The sequence below is a fragment of the Malania oleifera genome, chromosome 5, assembly GCF_029873635.1.
Source record: "Malania oleifera isolate guangnan ecotype guangnan chromosome 5, ASM2987363v1, whole genome shotgun sequence".
Taxonomy (NCBI): Eukaryota; Viridiplantae; Streptophyta; class Magnoliopsida; order Santalales; family Ximeniaceae; genus Malania; species Malania oleifera.
This window is the reverse complement of record NC_080421.1, coordinates 64496805-64516050: the sequence shown is the minus strand read 5'-3', so window position 1 is coordinate 64516050 and position 19246 is coordinate 64496805. Positions and strand designations below refer to the sequence as shown.

The window sequence follows — 19246 nt, the reverse complement described above, 5'->3', positions numbered from 1 at the left end:
ATGTGCAAGATTCACAAGCCAAGAATGATTTACTTCCAAGGATATTTATCAAATAAAATATGTGGGAGAAACTATGGATTTACTCTCAAAAGATATGATTTGAAAAATGAATATAAGATGAGAGTAAAACAAAATGTCCAAGATAAATAAAACACTCTCTTTGAAAATGATTTTCCAAATAAACAACTAAGAGAGGATGAAAAAATGAGTTTAAAAATTTGAGAGGATTTTTCTTAATGATTTTGCTAATCTGCTACTAATGAAGACAAATGAAGGGGTATTTATAGACTTGAGGAAAAATATAACCGTTAGGGACACGATAGGTATTTTGAAAAAAGATTAAGTTAGTTTAATTTAAAATAACTCAGTTTAATCTCGATAAAAATTGACCAATCTGAGATGTTCGATTGACCATTTTTAAGGTTCGGTCAACCAGATTGCTCAGTTCGGTCGACCAGGGTGTTTTTGAACTGAGGTGTTGATCGACCAGACTTGAGGCGATTTTGGAACCTCCGAGGTTCGATTGACTCCTAAGTTCGGTTGACCAAATTTGGATGTTTGTTCGACAAGGAAAATTTTCTACTAGGAGGTTCGGTCGACCAGAGTATTGGAATCTCCCACATGCCAGTTCAATAACCAGGGCGTTGATGTACACTTTAAGGAAGGTCGACCAAATGGTCAAACTTTTGACCTTGGGGAGGTTCGGTCGACTGAAGATCTTAGTATGTTTTGGTTTGATCGACCAAGTAGTTAAACTGTTGACCCTGGCAAGTTCAGTCGACCAAAGCTTTTATATAGCTTCGGGTTCGGTTGACCGAGGCCATTCAAATTTTACATTTAAGTCTGGATTTTCATTAGAAGTCACCCTTATTAACATAATTATTACTTCTAAGATATATGTTGACCTTATAGGTTACGCCCGATTTTGTTTATGACAAATACTAATTGTATCTAATGGGTGTTTGAGGTTTTGTGCAGGAACTAAAATTGTCAAGATTGAGATGGGCACAAAGCAAGTAAAGATTAAAGATCATTGTGTTGTAATATATGTAGTTCATTCATGTAAATGGTCTGTAATAGTAAATAGGTTTTTGGTTTATAATAATCTCACACGCTTCACATGCATGATATAATATGTAAGCTCAAACCAAATACAACCTAAAGTGACCTAAGAAAGACCTTAGGGTTTACCCTTTAGTCGGGCCAAGGCAGTTCATTCTGCCCTGGTCGATCGAAACCAGTTTGGGTCAATAGTTGACTAAGGTCTCGGTCGACCGAACCAGTGTAGTTCAAATCCCCCGATCAATCGAAACCTCTTGAGGTCAACAAATTGACCATCTGGTCGTCTGAGCCAAAAGTTAATACCAACTACCTGGTCAACCGAGGGTCCTCGGGAGAAGTCCCAATGGTCTAGTCGACCGAACCATTCAGTTCAAAATGGCCTAGTCGACCGAACCTCGGAGAAATGGAAAATCACCCTTTGGGCAGACACTTTCAGAAATGGTTGACCGAAATGGTTATGGTCGACCGGACCTCTCAGGTTGCCCTGATTTTTACTGCGGTTAAACATTTTTAAACATGGTTAGTTAGGGTTAAAATGATCTTAAACAATATTAATAATACCCTACATATCCTAACGATTATAATTCTTCCAATGTCTATATATAGCCCATCATTTGCTAAGATAAGCATGAGATTAGAAGATTTGATTAGGGATAATTCTTTGAAAATCCAAAAATCTATAATACTCATCTTTGAGCCTCCTACACTCATACTTACCTTCTCATACTGATTAAACCCTTTGTAAGTTGATTGAGTGTTAGTCTAAATAGGTTTGCTCTCCCACTCTTAATTGATTGATTCGATTTTTTACGAGAGCTAAACCTAAGTGTTCTTAGGGGGCTTTTGCTAATAAGCCTATCCTGAGAAGACTTGCTTAAGCTTCTGAGTATTGCATTTGTGTTGCAATATCTTAGGAAGCTTGTATTTGTCTTTGGGTTGCAAAATCATTTTCGAAACATACTCAAATATCTTGTGTGATTTATATTGATATATTTGTGAAAATATATTTGTGTTTGTGATATTGATCTTTACTACAATATTCATTAACTTACATATCCTTTGCTGAATACAAAGATTGAATATCCTTTTGCAAACCAAATATATACTTTACTAGAGCATCATACGATTGAGAAAATTTGTTGATTGAAATATACACATATATTGTTTGGCTAGTATCTTTGTGTGAGCTATTAGATTGAGCACATATTGTGATACAAAGATAATACTAGTTGACACTCTCACGTACTCACTACACTGATAGTAAATATATATATATATATATATATATATATATATATATCGAAGAGTTGAAATACTGGACCACACTAAGTTACATATTAAATCATATCGTGGTGTATGTAATTGCGCATAGTTGGGTACACATCTGCTTTACTTGAAAGCATAATCACTGTACCGTTTCATTGATTGCAAATACTGTTGTATTTCCAAGCACGGGCCTGAAGAGGGAGACTAGCCCTGGAATAGTCCCGGATTGGCTTAGACCCGGTTAGGAAAGTTAGGTGCGTCATCCTATTAAGGCGTGTAGGTTGAGGTCAGCCCGCTAATTGACCTGGTTAAGGTTGAGGTCAGCCCTGTACTGATTGACCTGGTTGTAATCGGTGCCGCTCCACCCTTAAGTGAGCTATTAGTGGAATCCTCGGGCTTGCGAGTTAGAGGCGGGGACGTAGGCACAATTGGCCGAACCTCGATAACATATTGTGTGTTTGTTCATTTTTCCGCACTTTATATTTACCGCACATGTATATTATGTGAATGATGCGTTTGATTTAAATCTCTGTATATTATATTTATCGGCGTACTTGGAATTACATAGAAAGACCCTAGGTTGTAATATTCTGCTAACATCTAGTTCAACTTAGGAGAAAAGTTTAAAATTCCAATTCACCCCCCCTCTTGGGAATACACCAATTCTAACAATATATGAGGGTTTTTTTTCATGCAATATATTGGGACCTATGGCCAGTCTAAGGTCTTTGAGATTTAACCCTAAAAATTCGGCATCAGTCTATCGAAGGGTGCCTTACGGTCATTTGGCTTCCTATGGTCAATCTACGGTCATTTTGAGCTTATTATACACATCATGCATCTTATGCATTATTAAAAATCAAATATAAAAAAATGTATTATAAATTAAAAACATAGGTCTTCTTCTTAATCTTTGCTCTTCTGTTTTTCATGGAAAACGCCAATTGATGTGAGCTTTAAGGTCTTTTGGATTTCACCATCCTTTCCCTCATGTGTGTGCAAACATATTAAGTCTGCTCAAACACTAGAAACACACATAAGAAACTTGCGGTTTGTCATTATCAAAACTAGGGATCAGACTCAAAAAGTCAACACTATTACTATCATAAGCTTGGGCATTTTCAATGGGAATGTCCAAGCAAGGAGAAGGAAGCCAACTATGCTCAGACTCAAGAAGAGATGTTACTGATGGCTTGTGATGATATGATTAAGGCCAAAGGAGAAGATATGTGGTTCCTTGACTCAGTATGTAGCAATCATATGTGTGGAAAGAAGGAATACTTCTTGGATTTTGATGGAAGTTTCAAAATTTCTGTGAAGCTAGGCAATAACTCAAGTATGGTTGTAATGGGAAAGGGCAATGTATAGCTACACGTTAATGGAAGAGCACATATTATCACAGGAGTATTTTATATGCCAGAGCTGAAGAACAATTTACTAAGTATTGGGCAATTACAAGAAAAGGGGCTTGACATTCCGTTTCAAGGTAAAAAGTGTAAAGTTTTTCATCTTGAGAAAGGCTTAATAATGGAGACAAAGATGGCTTCGAATCGAATGTTTATACTGCAAGTTATATCTCAGCCTATAGCATCTACTTGTTTCAACACAATCACAGAAGATGTGGTGTAACTTTGGCATTATATATATGGACACTTGAGCTTTAAGTGCTTAAAGATTCTTCAGCAAAAGAAGATGGTGAATGGTTTACCATAGTTTAAGTCTCCCTCAAGGCTATGTGAGGCTTGTTTAGTAGGGAAGCAACAAAGGTTCTCATTTCCAAGGAAAAGCACCTGGAGAGCTTCACAAATTCTTCAATTAGTGCGTGCTGATATTTGTGGACCAATCAAGCCCATCTCAAATGGCAAGAAGAGGTATTTAATTACTTTCACTGATGACTTTAGTAGAAAAACATGGGTTTATTTTTTGATGGAAAAATCAGAAGCTTCAACTATTTTTAAGAGTTTTAAGATACATGTGGAGAAGGAGACAAACTCGTTCATTAGAGTGTTACGTATTGATCGAAGAGGAGAGTTTACATCACAAGAGTACATAAATTTTTGTGATGTAAATGACATACAAAGATAGTTGATAGCTGCCTACACATCACAACAAAATGGGAGTTGCAGAATGGAAGAATAGAACTATTATGAATATGGTTCGTAGTATGATTTCCAAAAAGCAATTTCCAAAAACTTTCTGGCCTAAAGCAGTCAATTGGACAGTGCATGTCTTAAATTGAAGTCCAATAGTGGTAGTGAAAAATAAGACTCTAGAAGAAGCTTGGAGCAGAGTTAAGCCTTCAGTTGAGCATTTTAGAGTTTTTGGATGTATCTCCCATGTTCATGTGCTTGACAGTAAAAGAACTAAGCTGGATGATAAAAGCTTGAGTTGTGTTCTGTTGGGAGTTAGTGAGGAGTCCAAGGCTTATAGGCTTTATGATCCAGTTTCACAAAAAATCATAATAGCTAGGGATGTTGTATTCGAAGAAGACAAGATTTGGGACTGGGATAAGAAATAAGAAGAATCCATTATGTGTGACTTAGAATGGGGTGGATCTTGAGGAGGAACCAACTATGTTTGATGATAATGAAGAGGGGATTGAATATGAATCTGACCCTTAAGCTAATGATCCTGAAGCTAATGTAGACGTAGCCGAAGAGAATTTTTCCTCAGATTCCTTGATCGAAGAAAGCTCTCCTAGCTTGAATGAAGGGAGGAATTAGAGCACCACCAATTTGGATGGGAGACTATGAAACAGGAGAAGGCATTTCTGAAGAAGATAATGAAGCTTATTTGGCCATGTTTGCAACTACTGATCCTATTCATCTTGAAGATGCTGTGAAGAGTAAGAAATGGAGGAGAGCCATGGATTTAGAAATAGAAGCAATAAACAACAACGATACGTGGGAATTGACAGAGTTACCTAAGGGGGCAAAGAAGGTTGGAGTGAAATGGATTTATAAGACCAAGTTTAATGAAAATGGAGATGTGGACAAATTCAAGGCTAGGCTTGTAGCAAACGGGTATACTCAGCAACATGGGGTAGACTATACTAAAGTATTTGCATCTGTGGCACACATGGAGACAATTCTATTAGTGGTAGCACTTGCAGCTCAAAGAGGATGGACTATCTACCAATTAGACGTGAAATCTGCATTTTTACATGGTATGTTGAATGAAGTGGGTTTTTGTGGAGCAGCCTTGTGGTTATGTGGAAAAGCGAAATGAACAGAAGGTTTACAAGTTAAAGAAGGCACTTTATGGGCTTAAGAAAGCACCACATGCTTGGTACATCTGTATAGAGGCCTATTTCATGAAAGAAGGCTTTGAGAAGTGTGACTGCGAGCATACTTTGTTCATCAAGACAAGTAAAGAAGGAAAAATATTAATTGTAAGTCTCTACGTTGATGATCTCATTTTTATTGGAAATGATGAATTAATGTTTGCAGATTTTAAAAATTCCATGAAGCATGAGTTTGACATGATAGATCTTGTTAAGATGAGGTATTTCCTTGGTCTTGAAGTCTTGTAAAGATCTAATGGTGTTTTTATCAGTCAAAAGAAGTATGCTTTGGAGGTTCTGTAACGGTTTGGAATGGACAAAAATAATTCTATTCATAATCCTATTATTACTGGCTCTAAGCTCGTGAAGGATGAAGGTGGAGTTAAGGTGGACAAGACTTACTATAAACAAATTGTGGATAGTCTCATGTATCTGACAGCTACTCAACTTGACATAATGTTTGTCGCGAGTCTTATCAGTAGATATATGGAGAATCCTATTGAGCTTCATTTATAGGCAGTAAAAAGGGTGTTGAGATATTTGAAAGGAATAACTAGGTTTGGAATTTTCTTTAAGAAGGGAGGAGATGATGAACTTGTGGTGTACGCTGATAGTGATTATGCTGGAGATTTGGAAGACATAAAGAATACTTCAGGCTATGTGTTTTTGTTGAGTTCAGGAGCAGTATCCTGGTCATCAAGAAAACAACCAGTAGTAAGTCTATCTACCACAGAGGTAGAGTTTATTGCTGCAGCTTTGTGTGCATGCCAAGCAGTATGGTTGAAAAGGATGTTGGGAAAGCTGGGTTAGAATCAAGGCAAGTAAACTATTATTCATTGTGATAGTAGTTTTGCAATCAAACTCTCAAAGAACCCAATAATGCATGGTTGTAGTAAGCACATAGATGTATGTTTCCATTTTATTTGAGAGGTCACAAAGGCTGGTACAGTGGAGCTGGTGCATTGTGGGACATGGGAACAGTTGGCTAATGCGATGACTAAACCACTCAAGCTAGATGTTTTCTTGAACCCGCGAGGGCTATTGGGAGTTTGTTCTGAGATGGATATAAATAGAGTGCTTGTAGCATTCAGTTTAAGTGAGGAATTGTTAAGTTTTGTTATTCTAGACGTTAGGTTGCTTTAGTGGTTTGTTACCACTCTGTCAATAAATTCTTATTGTTAAGGGTTAGTTGTTTGATTGAATTAGTTTTACCACGTTATTAGGATCTGTTAAGCACGGGCTATTATTTTTCTGGTTTTCAAGCTTTGCTTTGTAAGGCTATAGTATAGCCAAGTTTGCTCTTCAATTCAGTGAATAGAGATTTCTTCCAAATTTTCCTTATCAATTTCATAGGTTTTCCTAATTCTTAACAATCTGTCCCTCTGTGATTTTGGTTGAGTTTATTTTGTGGTGCAAAATGTTGTATTGAATTGAGAGAGAGAGAGATAATGTAGAGAATTTCAAATAAAAGCACGTGCTTGTGTAATCAAATTAGGGGTGGCAAAATGGATTAGTGGGTCAGGTTTGGACAGGTTGTAAACCGATAGGGATTAAACGGATTCGAGTTCGGGTTGACCCATTTACTAACGAGTGACTAACATGTAAATTTAAACGCGCCCATTTAATAAATAGGTACTCACTAAGAACACGTTTAAAAACATAATTTATTTATTTTTAACTTTTAAAAATATTTCAAATAAAGTGATATAAATTTTTTTTAATAAAAAAGCATCACTCTTTTTATTTATTTATTAATATCTTAACAAAAAAAATATAAAAAGTAGAAAAAGTACATCTGTTTAATATATATATAATATCAAATTAAACACCAAAACTTATCTAATCTGTTTATTAAACGGTCAGTTTCAAATTCATCTGTTTATAAATGGATCACTTTATACTAAACATGATTCTGATTTAAACAGACGAATCACGAGTTATTCACCGGTTGTGAACTATTTGGCCGCCTATAAATCAGATTATCCGCTTTTAAAAACACAACATACTCTATACTTCAAGATAATAATACAAAATTTCAATAAATGAGAGGGTCGGTTGGAGCAACGACGATGCCAATAGTTGATTTCAATAAAGGAGGGAGTCCGTTAGAGCAATGACGACGCTATCACTCCCTTTTATTAGCCAGCCATATTCATAATACGCCGTCCACTCCTTTTTATTTTTATTTTTTATTTTTAAAAAGTATGTTGGCTTGTTTTTGTTCTCGTTGTGACTTGTGCGCTGGTTAATTAATTTATCCAATTATATCTCCTCATCTCCTCCGTCCCACGCTCACCACCGCCTTCACTCTTTCATCGCTCGCTGGTAACTATCCCGCCGGCGCCCCACAACTTCTCTTCCAGCCTCCAATGGCCGCCATCACACTCCCCTCTCTTTTCCTTCCCCGCAGACCCACGAAATCTGCCCTCTCTCTCTCCAACTCTCCCTCGCCCCTTCTTCACTCTCTCTCTCCCCTCCCCCTCCCCCACCCCACCTCTCCTTCTTCTCTCGTTCTCCCCCACGCTAAGCCAGTCTCCTGCTCGACTTCGACGCCCTTCTTCCGTCCAATCGGAGCCCACAGCGCAAATGGCGACGTTTCGTTCAGCCTTTGCGGGGGAGTCGCTAGGGGCGCGTCTCAGTTTATGAAGACGGATTCTTCGCAAGCTCTATCGGCATTGCTTCCGTTCGTTGTAGCTGCTACTGCCGCTGCTGCTCTCGTGCAGCCATCGACTTTCACTTGGTAAGAGTTATGCAAATTTTTACCTTAAAAGAAAGATTTATGCAAATTTTGCAATATAATATATATAATTTGTTTGAGTACTTTATTGAATTTTCGTTTTTTATTTGATTGGGAGTGCGTTTATAATTGGTTCCGCTTATGTTTCGTATTTATTTAATTATTAACTGTTTTTTCCAAAAAGGAAAAAATTATTTTTTAAAATTGTTTTATCTGAATTGAAGTTATGTTTTTATTGTTTGAATAATAAAATGAATAGTTCCTTATCCTCAGTGAAGGATTGTAGTTATTATAGTATGTGCAGAACATGTGAACATGCTTAAAGCACTTCTAGATTATTCTGAGTGATGAAGCACATGGTAAGAAAGAACAAGAAGAATGGGAGAGAAAAGCTCGACGGTCAGTGGAGGGTGTGCTTTTGGGAGTGGGGTGTCTCAAGCTCAATCCAAATTCAGTTCAATAATCCAATGCCTAAGCAAACATAATACATCCTAACAATTCATATGAAACTTAAAATTTGGAAAAACTACAACCAAATCCCCTAGTAATCTAATTAAAAACACAAGACTCCATAATTAAATAACCCCACATAAATAAGGATAAATATTAATTAATTAATGAATTAAAACATATTAAACTTAATCCTAATTTTTTCTTGGGATGGAGCCTACAAAATACAAATAGGATCAAATGGGTCCATTCACACAGTTGCTACTAGGCCTATGTTTCTCCACTTAGAAAAGCTTGATCCTGTTATGTTGGAAAAGTGATCATATATACCATCATTAGATAGGAACCAACATGCTTCATAATGAAAGTGCTGATAATTTGCTTCAAGTCTTTGGAAGATCTAAGGTAGGTATTAATTTGCACTTCTTACTGTTGATGAAAAAAGTACAAGAATTTTCTCATGTATTTTGAAAACCATCCCTATCACATGACCAAGGATGCTCTATAAGAAAATGAGACAAATCATGGAAGGAAGAATGCCATATAAGGCTAAGGTTGTGGCTCAAGCTCAACCTTCAAATTTGGCTTCTTGACTGCATCAATACACAGCACATTTGTGCACCTAGTAGGATCAATAACCAAAAATCATAATTGCTTTTGTGTATATCACCTGGGTTTGAAAAGTATTGGTTCACTTTCAATTGCACTTTTTTCAATTTTGTGGGATGAAAGCATATGTCGAAGCATTAAATCAGCATGCTCTGCAGGATTTTCGATTCCCATCACTGGTGGTATCTGTCTTAGCTTTAGACATATATATATATATTTTTTCATTTTCAAAAGGTGCCATGACACGACTGGGACTCTAGCTGCATGATGGCCGAGGCCTTGACCCTTGAAACAGAAGACTCTATCTTGACCTCAGGACCAGTATTCAAATTATTTTAAACCTTCGAAACAGTATGCTGAATGTTTTTACCTAATGGTCACCTAGTCTTGTGTAGTGGCCTTCTCAAATCATGCAGGAGCTCTTATAATATTTCACCATGTCTTCCTCAATATAAGCCACAAATTAAACTGCATCCCCAACTGTGATGAAATGGGAGTTGAAAGCTTGGGGTGCAATCACAGTCTTCAATCTTGGCCTATGTATGGCAATCATAACATGCTCTTTCCATTCCACGCCAGCCCATGTAGCCTAATAATATTAACTGCTAGCATACTCTTTGAAATTCATGTGGTATTCTTGATTCACATTAAGGAGTTAGATATGGACGCACTCCTGAAAGGCATAATTAATCCTGCATAGCTCACATCAGCTCATCCCATTCATGATGAGGATTGCCTGTGGAGAATTCTTCATGATCATATTTTTCTTGAAAATTTAGAAATTATAGATTTGTTTTAAATTAGTAAATCTTGATGTTTTAGAATTTCAGTTAATTTGGGATTATTTTGCATATTATAAGTACTTTGGGATTATTTTGTAAATATTTGTTTCAATTTAATGTTAGGTATATAAGTACGTTGTTTGTCATGTATGAATCAGTTATCAAATTGAACTCAGAATCCTATATTGTTTTTTCCCTCTCTCATGCATCTCCTCCCTCTCCTCTCCTTCTTCTTCCTCCTCCCCTCTTTTCTTTGATCTATATGTATATTTTTCTTTCTTTCCCTCTCAGTTCTCTTCTCTGTTCTGTTCTTTCTTGAACTTTCTGCTCCTGTCTTTAGTTTCTGATCTGCTGTCTGTTTTGTAGCTCCCTCCCTATTTTTCTTTTTCTTGTGACTTTTTTTAACTTCCTTTCTTTTCCCTCAGCTTGCCGTTACTTTTAATGTTTTATTTTTATGTAGCAAGCAACAGAAAATATGTATGTATATAAAAACAAAAAAAAAAAAAATGAAGAAATCAGAACAAACACTTTGATTTGATTGGTTCAAACTGGTTGGTTCAACAGGACTCGTCTGTTTAGAATCTATTGCTGGACTGTCAGTTCAGGTGTCAGGTTCAGTTGAATTGCATCACTTGACTCTAATGTTTTTTTAATAGTATTAAAATGCTTTGTATCTCCTTGCCATTGAATGACCAAAGGAGGGAAGGAGAAAGGAGGAAGAGTCCGCATGCAATTTGGAACCCACCAATCATAGCATGCCATGATAGCATCTAATCCCACTCAAGTGAGATGTATGCTTTGGTGTGGATCCCAATGATGTGGATCCTGACCATTTCAATGGGTCCAAACATTAATATAACATCATGTGATTCGTAGGATACAAATCCCATGTGGAGGAATTGTTCATCCTAAGTATTCTTTGGGGGGGCGGGGGGTAGGGTTTCTTGCATCTCAAAAAAGTGCAGGTGGTGTGATGATAAATGGTGATGTGACAATGGCACAGAGAAGTGAAGGTGAGGAGTGACGATAACAGTGAAGATAAAATTTTGGAGAGACGAAAGACACAGCGGTTATAAAGTTCTGCAGTGAGGCTCTAGACAGAGTGGTAGTGATGAAGAAATGACAGCAACAAATGCTTGAATGTCTAGTGGTGTGCTGGTTTCTTGTGATGGTGAGTTAAACTCGGACTATGAGTAAGGAAATGGGTGCTGGCAAAGAAAGGTGGCGAAAATACTTTGATAAGTTGTTTAATGAAAACCGAAATGAAAGATTGAAGCAATTGACAAATGAGGAGATGACTAAAAATATGAGATTTGTTCATAATATTAGAGTCATTGAAATTAAGATGGTGTTAAAAAAGATGAAAAGTGGGAAATCTATAGAACTAGATAAAATACCAATTGAAGCTTGGAAATGTTTAGGGGACAAAGGAAATATTTGGTTAACTAATTTATTCCTTATTATTATAAATCAAGAAAATGCCGGAGGAATGAGGAAAAGTAGGTTATATCTTTATACAAAAACAAAGGTGATATTCAAAATTATAATAACTATTGTGGAATGAAAATTACGAGTCATACAATAAAATTATGGGAAAGGGTTATTGAACAAAGAATAAAACTAGAAATGAGAATTTCAGAAAATCAATTTGGTTTTATGCCTGAGAGATCAACAATAGAAGTTATTTATCTTTTAAGATGTTTAATGGAAAAGTTTAGGGAATTGCATGACCTAGAGAAAACATATGATAGAGTACCTAGGGAAGTTTTTTGATGGGTCTTAGAAAAGAAAGGTCTATATAGTAGATATACTGAGGTCATTAAGGATACGTTTGATAGAGTAGTTACTTGCATTAGGACTGTAGGAGGGGAATTTAGAGATTTTATAATCATAATAGGTGTACATCAAGGTTCTAATTTGAGTCCTTATCTTTTTACTTTAGTGTTTGATAAACTTACTAGAAATATCCACAATGAGATCCCTTGGTATATGTTATTTGCAAATAATATTGTATTGATTGATGATAGTAGGAGCAGAGTGGAATCTAAGTTAGAACTTTGGAGAACCGCATTAGAGTCTAAAGGTTTTAAGATAAGTAGGAATAAGATAAAATATATAAAATGTAATTTCAGTAATTTAAGGATTAGTAGTGAAGAGAAGATTAAACTTGATAATCAAGAAATTAATAGCACTAATAGATTTCAATATCTTGAATCTATTATGCTAGCGGAAGGGAAAATTGAAGATGTAATACATAGAATTAAAACAGGTTGGGTAAAATGGAAAAGTGTGTCATAAGTGTTGTGTGTTCGTATAACACCCTTAAAATTAAAAGGAAAGTTTCATAATTTGGATATAAGGCCAACTATGCTTTATGGTTTAGAATGTTGGGCAACTAAGAAACGTGTACAAAAAGTAAAAGTTGTGGAAATGAGAATGTTAAGGTGAATGAGTGGTATAACATTAACAAGTAAACAAGAAATGAGCATATATGCAATAATTTAGGCATAACATTGTTTGAAGATGAGAAAGGGAGGGGCATCTTAGATGGTTTGGACATTTGAAACACAGGCCTAGTGGAGCACCTATGAGGAAGAGTGAGTTATTGTTTCTAGTATGAAAACGGGTAGGAATAGGCCCTAAAATAACTTGAAATGAGGTAGTAAGAAAGAATTTAATAGCCCTTAATCTAATAGAGGAAAACTCTCTTGATCGGATGAATTCGCGGAAAAAGAATCATGTAGCTGAACTTACCTAATGGGGCTTACGGCTTGTTGTTGTTATTGTTCTTATTTTTATATTCCTCGGTTGTTTTATTTGATTCAGCTGAAAGCATTTACATTTTATATTTTCATTGAGTTACATGAGCACCTTCTTGTTCTTGCTGTTTAATTAAAATTTACATTCTGGTTTTTTTGTAAATAACAGAAGGAATATAGAATTAAAACTGCAGGGTATCAAAGGAATTATATGCGCCTGCTCTTGGTGGGATAATGTTGTCAGTCGGAATTAGGTTGTCATTCCGTGATTTTGCCCTTGCATTTCAAAGGTAGCATCTTTGCCTTCGCTTTCACTCTTTCAGTAATAGTCATTTTGAGTATTGTGACTTTTTTCAACATTCTGTATTCTCTGTTGCAGACCTTTACCGCTCTCTGTTGGATTCATTGCACAGTATGTAATGAAACCAGTCCTTGGAGTTTTGATTGCAAGGGCATTGGGAATGCATAGGATGTTCAGTGCTGGTTTCATCCTCATGTCTTGTGTTTCAATGGCTCAGCTATCCACTTATGCCAGTTTTTTAGGCAAGGGGGATGTGGCTCTGAGCATTCTTCTTGCCAGTGCAACTACCGTAGCTTCCGTGATTGTTACTCCTCTTTTGACAGGGCTTCTTATTGGTTCTGTTGTTCCAGTTGACCCAGTTGCCATGTCAAAATCAATTTTGCAGGTACAAAATTTATAAGAAATGTACATTGATTTGGATCCACTGATTCTAGTTCCTTCATTGAGTTTTTTATTTATATATTTTCTTGGGGTTCCTTTTGTAGGTTGTTTTTGTTCCAGTCACTCTTGGTGCAGTGCTCAATACTTGCGCAAAACCAGTTGTGGCTGTTCTTCAACCTGTGATGCCATTTGTTGCTATGGTTTGTACTTCACTTTGTATTGGCAGTCCTCTTGCAATAAACCGGAGTCAAATTCTCTCTGCAGAGGGTCTCCAATTGGTTCTTCCAGTTTTGGCATTTCATTCAATGGCATTAACCATTGGATATTGGGTATCAAAAATTCCTATTTTGAGGTAATTCAGCATTTGCATGATATGTCTAATGCTTTGTAAAGAAGAGTTTCCACATATCTAAGTTGTGTGAAGCTGTAGGCTATTGTTTTGTCTTCTCTGGTTACTCTGAAATCAGTTTTAGGCATCGTTAGCTGTCACCAACCTATCACCATTTTGCTATATATTCACATCACGGTCCAGAGGGCACCATTTTATTAAGAGTAAGTGTGGAGAAGCGCAGGCTGTCTAACAAGGTGGCTAGATCCAAATAGAAGGAAGATTTGATTTTCTGGGAGATCAGGAGCTTTGCAAAAGGGTTTGTCAATGCATTGTTAGAAAAATGCTTTCATCCAAACCAGCTGTAATGCTGATAGAATGCAATACCGTGCAGATTATTGGATGGGTTGGGGAATTGGTGATGATTTTTTTCATCTTCTCAGCAAAATCAACTTAATGTTGTGATACAGCCTCTCTACATAGAAGTAGGGGTAAGGCTGTATACACTATGATGATCCTCCCCTTACCCTTGCAAAGCAAGAGCTTTGTGGCTTGCATATTGAATCGGTGATGATTTTTTTCATCTTTTCAGCAAAATCTACTTAATGTCATGATACGTGCCTGTGCTTATTCAAATGGCCATCATTGGAGGAAAAGGAAATAGTGTTATTGAAATCCAATCTGTTGTGTCATGCTGTTATTGGGATACATGAAGACTATGGTGTCCATTTTCAGTACAAAGGTTCCACCACACCTGTGGGCCTGCAAAAATTATACCTAGGTATCCTATTTCCCTACTAAAGTGTAGAACTGAATTTAGTACCAAGAATATAGAAGATTTGCCTTCGAGCTTTTCTTTTTGTTTCTTTTCTTTGGCTAGAATATTAAAGGTGGCCGGACACATTAAAATTTAAGTTTCCTGTGTATCATGAAAATTTAGGTTACATTTGGTTCACAAACCACCCTATTCTAGGAATAGACATTTGTGAACCAAACATTATATTAATTGTCAAGATTATCTAGTTCCATTATTAGAAATGTGTTCTTTTCCCCCCTTTTTTGTATCCATTTCTTCTGCTAATTATGATGGTTCATGTGATCATGCAGTCTATATTTCTTTTTGAATATGTTTTATTTTGCCTTCCCTTTTGCAGTCTACCTGTTCTGACATATTTAATTTTAAAAAAATAGTAGTTTGGATTTATTGATGGTCAATTCTATTGAGAGAAACTGGGATTAGGTCTCTGTTGTCATGTCATGTCATGTCATACCTTGGTCTTTTGCTGATGTTGGAACGGCAATGGGCAAATTTTCCTTGAAAACTCAAAGCATCCAATGTCATTTAGTTGTTCTGCGCTTTCTGTTAACCGATTGCTAATCCGTAATTCCTTCATTGGGAACTTGATCTGTATGCAAAAGTACGGAAGTAACATATTTCATTGTTGAATTGCAGCTTCTAATTCAAGATATCGTTGTCATTTTCTCAGGTTTGAGGAAGAAGTTTGCAGGACAATTTCACTGTGCACAGGAATGCAGAGCTCCACCCTTGCTGGGCTTCTTGCGACTCAATTCCTTGGTAGCAGCCAGGCTGTTCCGCCAGCTTGCTCAGTAGTTGCAATGGCTATTATGGGGCTTTCTCTTGCCTCTTTTTGGGGCAGTGGCTCTCGAATCAGAGATCTACCGCGGCAACTCATCTCAGACTAGTTCAACTCTCTGGGCTTAGGATTTGAACGCTTGAACAAATTTCAAATGCATACATACATGCAGATCCGGGAATCTAAAACAAGAATGAATTTTGGTGAATTTGATCATGCAATGGAAGAGCTGGTGTTCCAAATGTTTGTTACCTCTAAAAGATTACAATTAGGGTCAACACGAGCAACAAATATAAAGCTGCTCCTTAATTGTGTATATATGTATACATTGAGGTATAGAAATTACAGAAGAGTTGTTAGAAATGGCTGTCCTTGCACTGTCCTCAGCATGCTTCTGCATGCATTCATGCATGCCCTCTTTGTGCCGCTTAGTTGTGGAGATTTTTACGAAAATATTAAAAAAAATAAAAATAAAAAACACAAATATAGAGGAAAGTGAAAAAAAAAATATACAAGTATATCAAATCGATTTTACAAAAGTCAGTTTAGACTTTATAAAAAAGATTAAAAAAATAGGGGGATGGGATGCTTGTAAACATTTTTTTTTTAGAAGGGGATGAGACACAGTTGATGTGCTCTTAGCTAAGAGAGGAGAGGAGAGGAGAGAAATTGCATTAGGGAGGGGTAGACATTAAAGCACCGCCACTTGTCAGCCATTTTTTTTTTTTTTTTTCCAAAAGGGGGATGGGACACAATGCTGATTAAGAGGAGGGGCATTAAACATCTGTCAGAAGAAAAAAAAAAAAAATAGGGGGATGAGACTTTAACTTGTCAGTGAATAGTGAATAGTGGTCAAACCAATTTTGAAAAGTCGGTTTGGTGTTAAAATTAATTTCGTCCGCCCCCTGCATGCATGCATGTGTTTGTAAAAGGATCAAAATCGACTTTTCAAAAGTCATTTTGGTCATGCCCTCACCTACCCCACCAAACTTTGCATGCCCGATCCCCTATATATTTGTTCATCATCCCCCCACTATCACTTACTATCACTCATCATTTCTCTTCTTTCATTTCATTCTTCTTCCTTAATCCTCCAATCTCCTTCACCACCTTCCACTGTTACGTAAAGTTGTTGAAGATTTATTCTTAGAACTACTGTCTTGCAAGTGTTAGTAACGATAGTGTTAGCTACTTCACGGTTTAACTAATTTTTAGTTTTTATTTTTATTTTGTACATTAATTTCATTTCATATTCAGGTATTGATGGAAATTTCTTTATGTCGCAAATAAACTATGTTTTTGAGAAGCCATAATGGTGGCGTCAAATTTGTCAACTAACAAAGTTACGGTCTTATTATACATTGACGGTGAGATTATTCAAAGATTGATTGGTATTTACAACACAAGGCCAACGAAGGCCATTCGAGTTCAAAGGAGGATGAAGTTAGAAAATTTCAAACGAAAAATATATGAAGGATTATATATTGATCCAAATGAATGCATGTTAGAACCGACATCGAGATATCCGCAACAAGGGGGTGGTGGAAATTTTTTTATACATTGATGTCCCAATAAAAAATGATGCAGATGTCCTAATTGCGTTGAACCTGTAGAGTTCTTATTCGGACGTATATGTAGTTGAGATTTTCGTTAAACATAGTCGTAGAAGTAGCAGTATGGGCAGAGCTCCAATTGTGCAGGGGGAAGCATTTTTCCATTCTCAACCATATAATGAATATAATACTGGTGAGACGAGCAGACTATTCAATCACCTTTCATATATGACCGCGACATTAGATTTGAATGATGTCCCCGGTACATCATTTTAGTTGAAATTCTTATCAACAGATCTTCGACGTAAGGAGGCTACTTTGCAAGAATTCGATGTGGGAAGCAGTTATTATCACAAACCATAACCATCAATAGAGTATAGGCATGTCCAAAGTTCAACTGGAACTATGTCCATACTAGACTTCCAAACAATTCCATCTATACTAATGAATGAGAGGGGGCATAGATGGTCCAGCTAATGCAACCAGATATGCACTGTGACTATGAATTAGAGGAAAAGAGGATTTACAAGAGGATTTTGAAGACATCACAACTTTAAGGTGGTGCAATCCAACCTAACAACTTGGATGGTTAGGTGTAATGCAGACAAGAGTCGTGCTTGGCGATTGCGTGCAATTCAACATAGAAAGCATGGACTCTTTGAAATTACATAGTACAAAGGGCCACGTACATGCATAAATGTGACTCTCTCACAAGACCACCCACAACTGAAGTCCATCTTAGTTGCAAATGAAATAATAGAAATTACCAAAAGTGATGCTGGTACTTCCATTGCAGCTTTGCAAGCGCACCTGAGGTCAAAGTACCAATACCATGTCTCGTATAGAATAATATGGCTAACTTTTAATTTAAGAGAGTACATTAATTGATCTTTTGCGGAAACCTTAAAGGGAATATGTTGATTAATCGTTTGTAGAAATCTTGGTTAAAAGGAAGTGGGCCAATATTCATATATACATGGCTTTATTTAAACTTTAAGCTGAGTTTTGCAAATGTTGAATCAAGGAAGTGCTACAGCTTATATAATTGGTTAAGCATTGCAACTGTTGAATTAATGAAGTGCTACAACTCATATAATTGATTAAGTATCTTGTGATTGATTGATTGATTGGTTGATTGATAAACATTAGCGTCTCATTAAGAATCATTGACTTATGTTAATATTGAGTGTGGATTGTAGTTGGTATAATTAAGCATTAAAAAATCATCCTTGTGTGTTTGCTAAACTTACAAAAAGTTGTGAATTTGTAAAAAGATTTAAAAGAAACTTTTAAAAAACCCAATTCGCCCCCCCTTTTGGTACTACACCTTAGTTTTCAATTGGTATTAGAACGGGGTTATAGAAAATCTTAATTAGAAGCTCTATAAAGATCTAAATGGAACACATAGGCATAGCTCCCTTTGGAGAGGGTCAATCCTCAACCAGACCTCCAATATTTTGTCGACTTAACTATACCTTTTGGAAACAATGAATGAGAATCTACTTTCAAACCATGGACTGGAAAGCATGGAGGGTTGTCACACATGGTGATCTTATCCCTACCAAACTTGTAAATGGAAAAAAAGTTCCTAAAGAAGAAAAAGACATGACCAAAATCAACCATAAGATGTTGCAAGTTAACTCAAGTTCTATAAATGTTTTGTATTGTACTCTTGACATAAAGGAATTCAATAGGGTCATGGCATGCAAAACAACAAAAGAAATATGGGACAAACTAGATGTAACCTATGAAGGTGTCATTGATGTGAGAGATAATAGACTTGACATGCTTACTAGTGAATATGAAGCTTTTAGGATGAATCTAAATGAATCAATTACAAATATCTACACTAGGTTCACTCATATCATAAACTCCCTTAATGCTTTAGGGAAAACTTACTCTACTTATGAGATGATCCGAAAAATCCTTAGAGGTCTTCCACCCATTTGGGAACCCAAAGCCACTGCTATAATGGAAGGAAGAAACCTTAAGAATACTTCATTAGATGAATTGATTGGATCCCTTCTCACCTATGAAATGGCTATGAATGAAAGGAATGCTGAAAACAAAAATAAGAAATCAATAGCCCTTAAGGCTGCCAAAGAAAGCTCTAGTGAAGAAGAGGAAGACGCAAGTAAAT

The 19246-nt window shown here is 36.4% G+C and overlaps 1 protein-coding gene across 1 annotated transcript; it reads left to right on the top strand.

Annotated features, from left to right (window-relative positions):
* Positions 1-7775: 7775 nt before the first annotated feature.
* On the top strand, positions 7776-15916 carry LOC131156009 (probable sodium/metabolite cotransporter BASS3, chloroplastic). The gene is made up of 5 exons (XM_058109464.1): positions 7776-8351; positions 13143-13238; positions 13328-13634; positions 13735-13982; positions 15446-15916. The coding sequence occupies exons 1-5, from the start codon at positions 7981-7983 to the stop codon at positions 15660-15662; spliced, it is 1239 nt and encodes a 412-aa protein (XP_057965447.1). The 5' UTR covers positions 7776-7980; the 3' UTR covers positions 15663-15916.
* The last annotated feature ends 3330 nt before the right edge of the window (positions 15917-19246 follow it).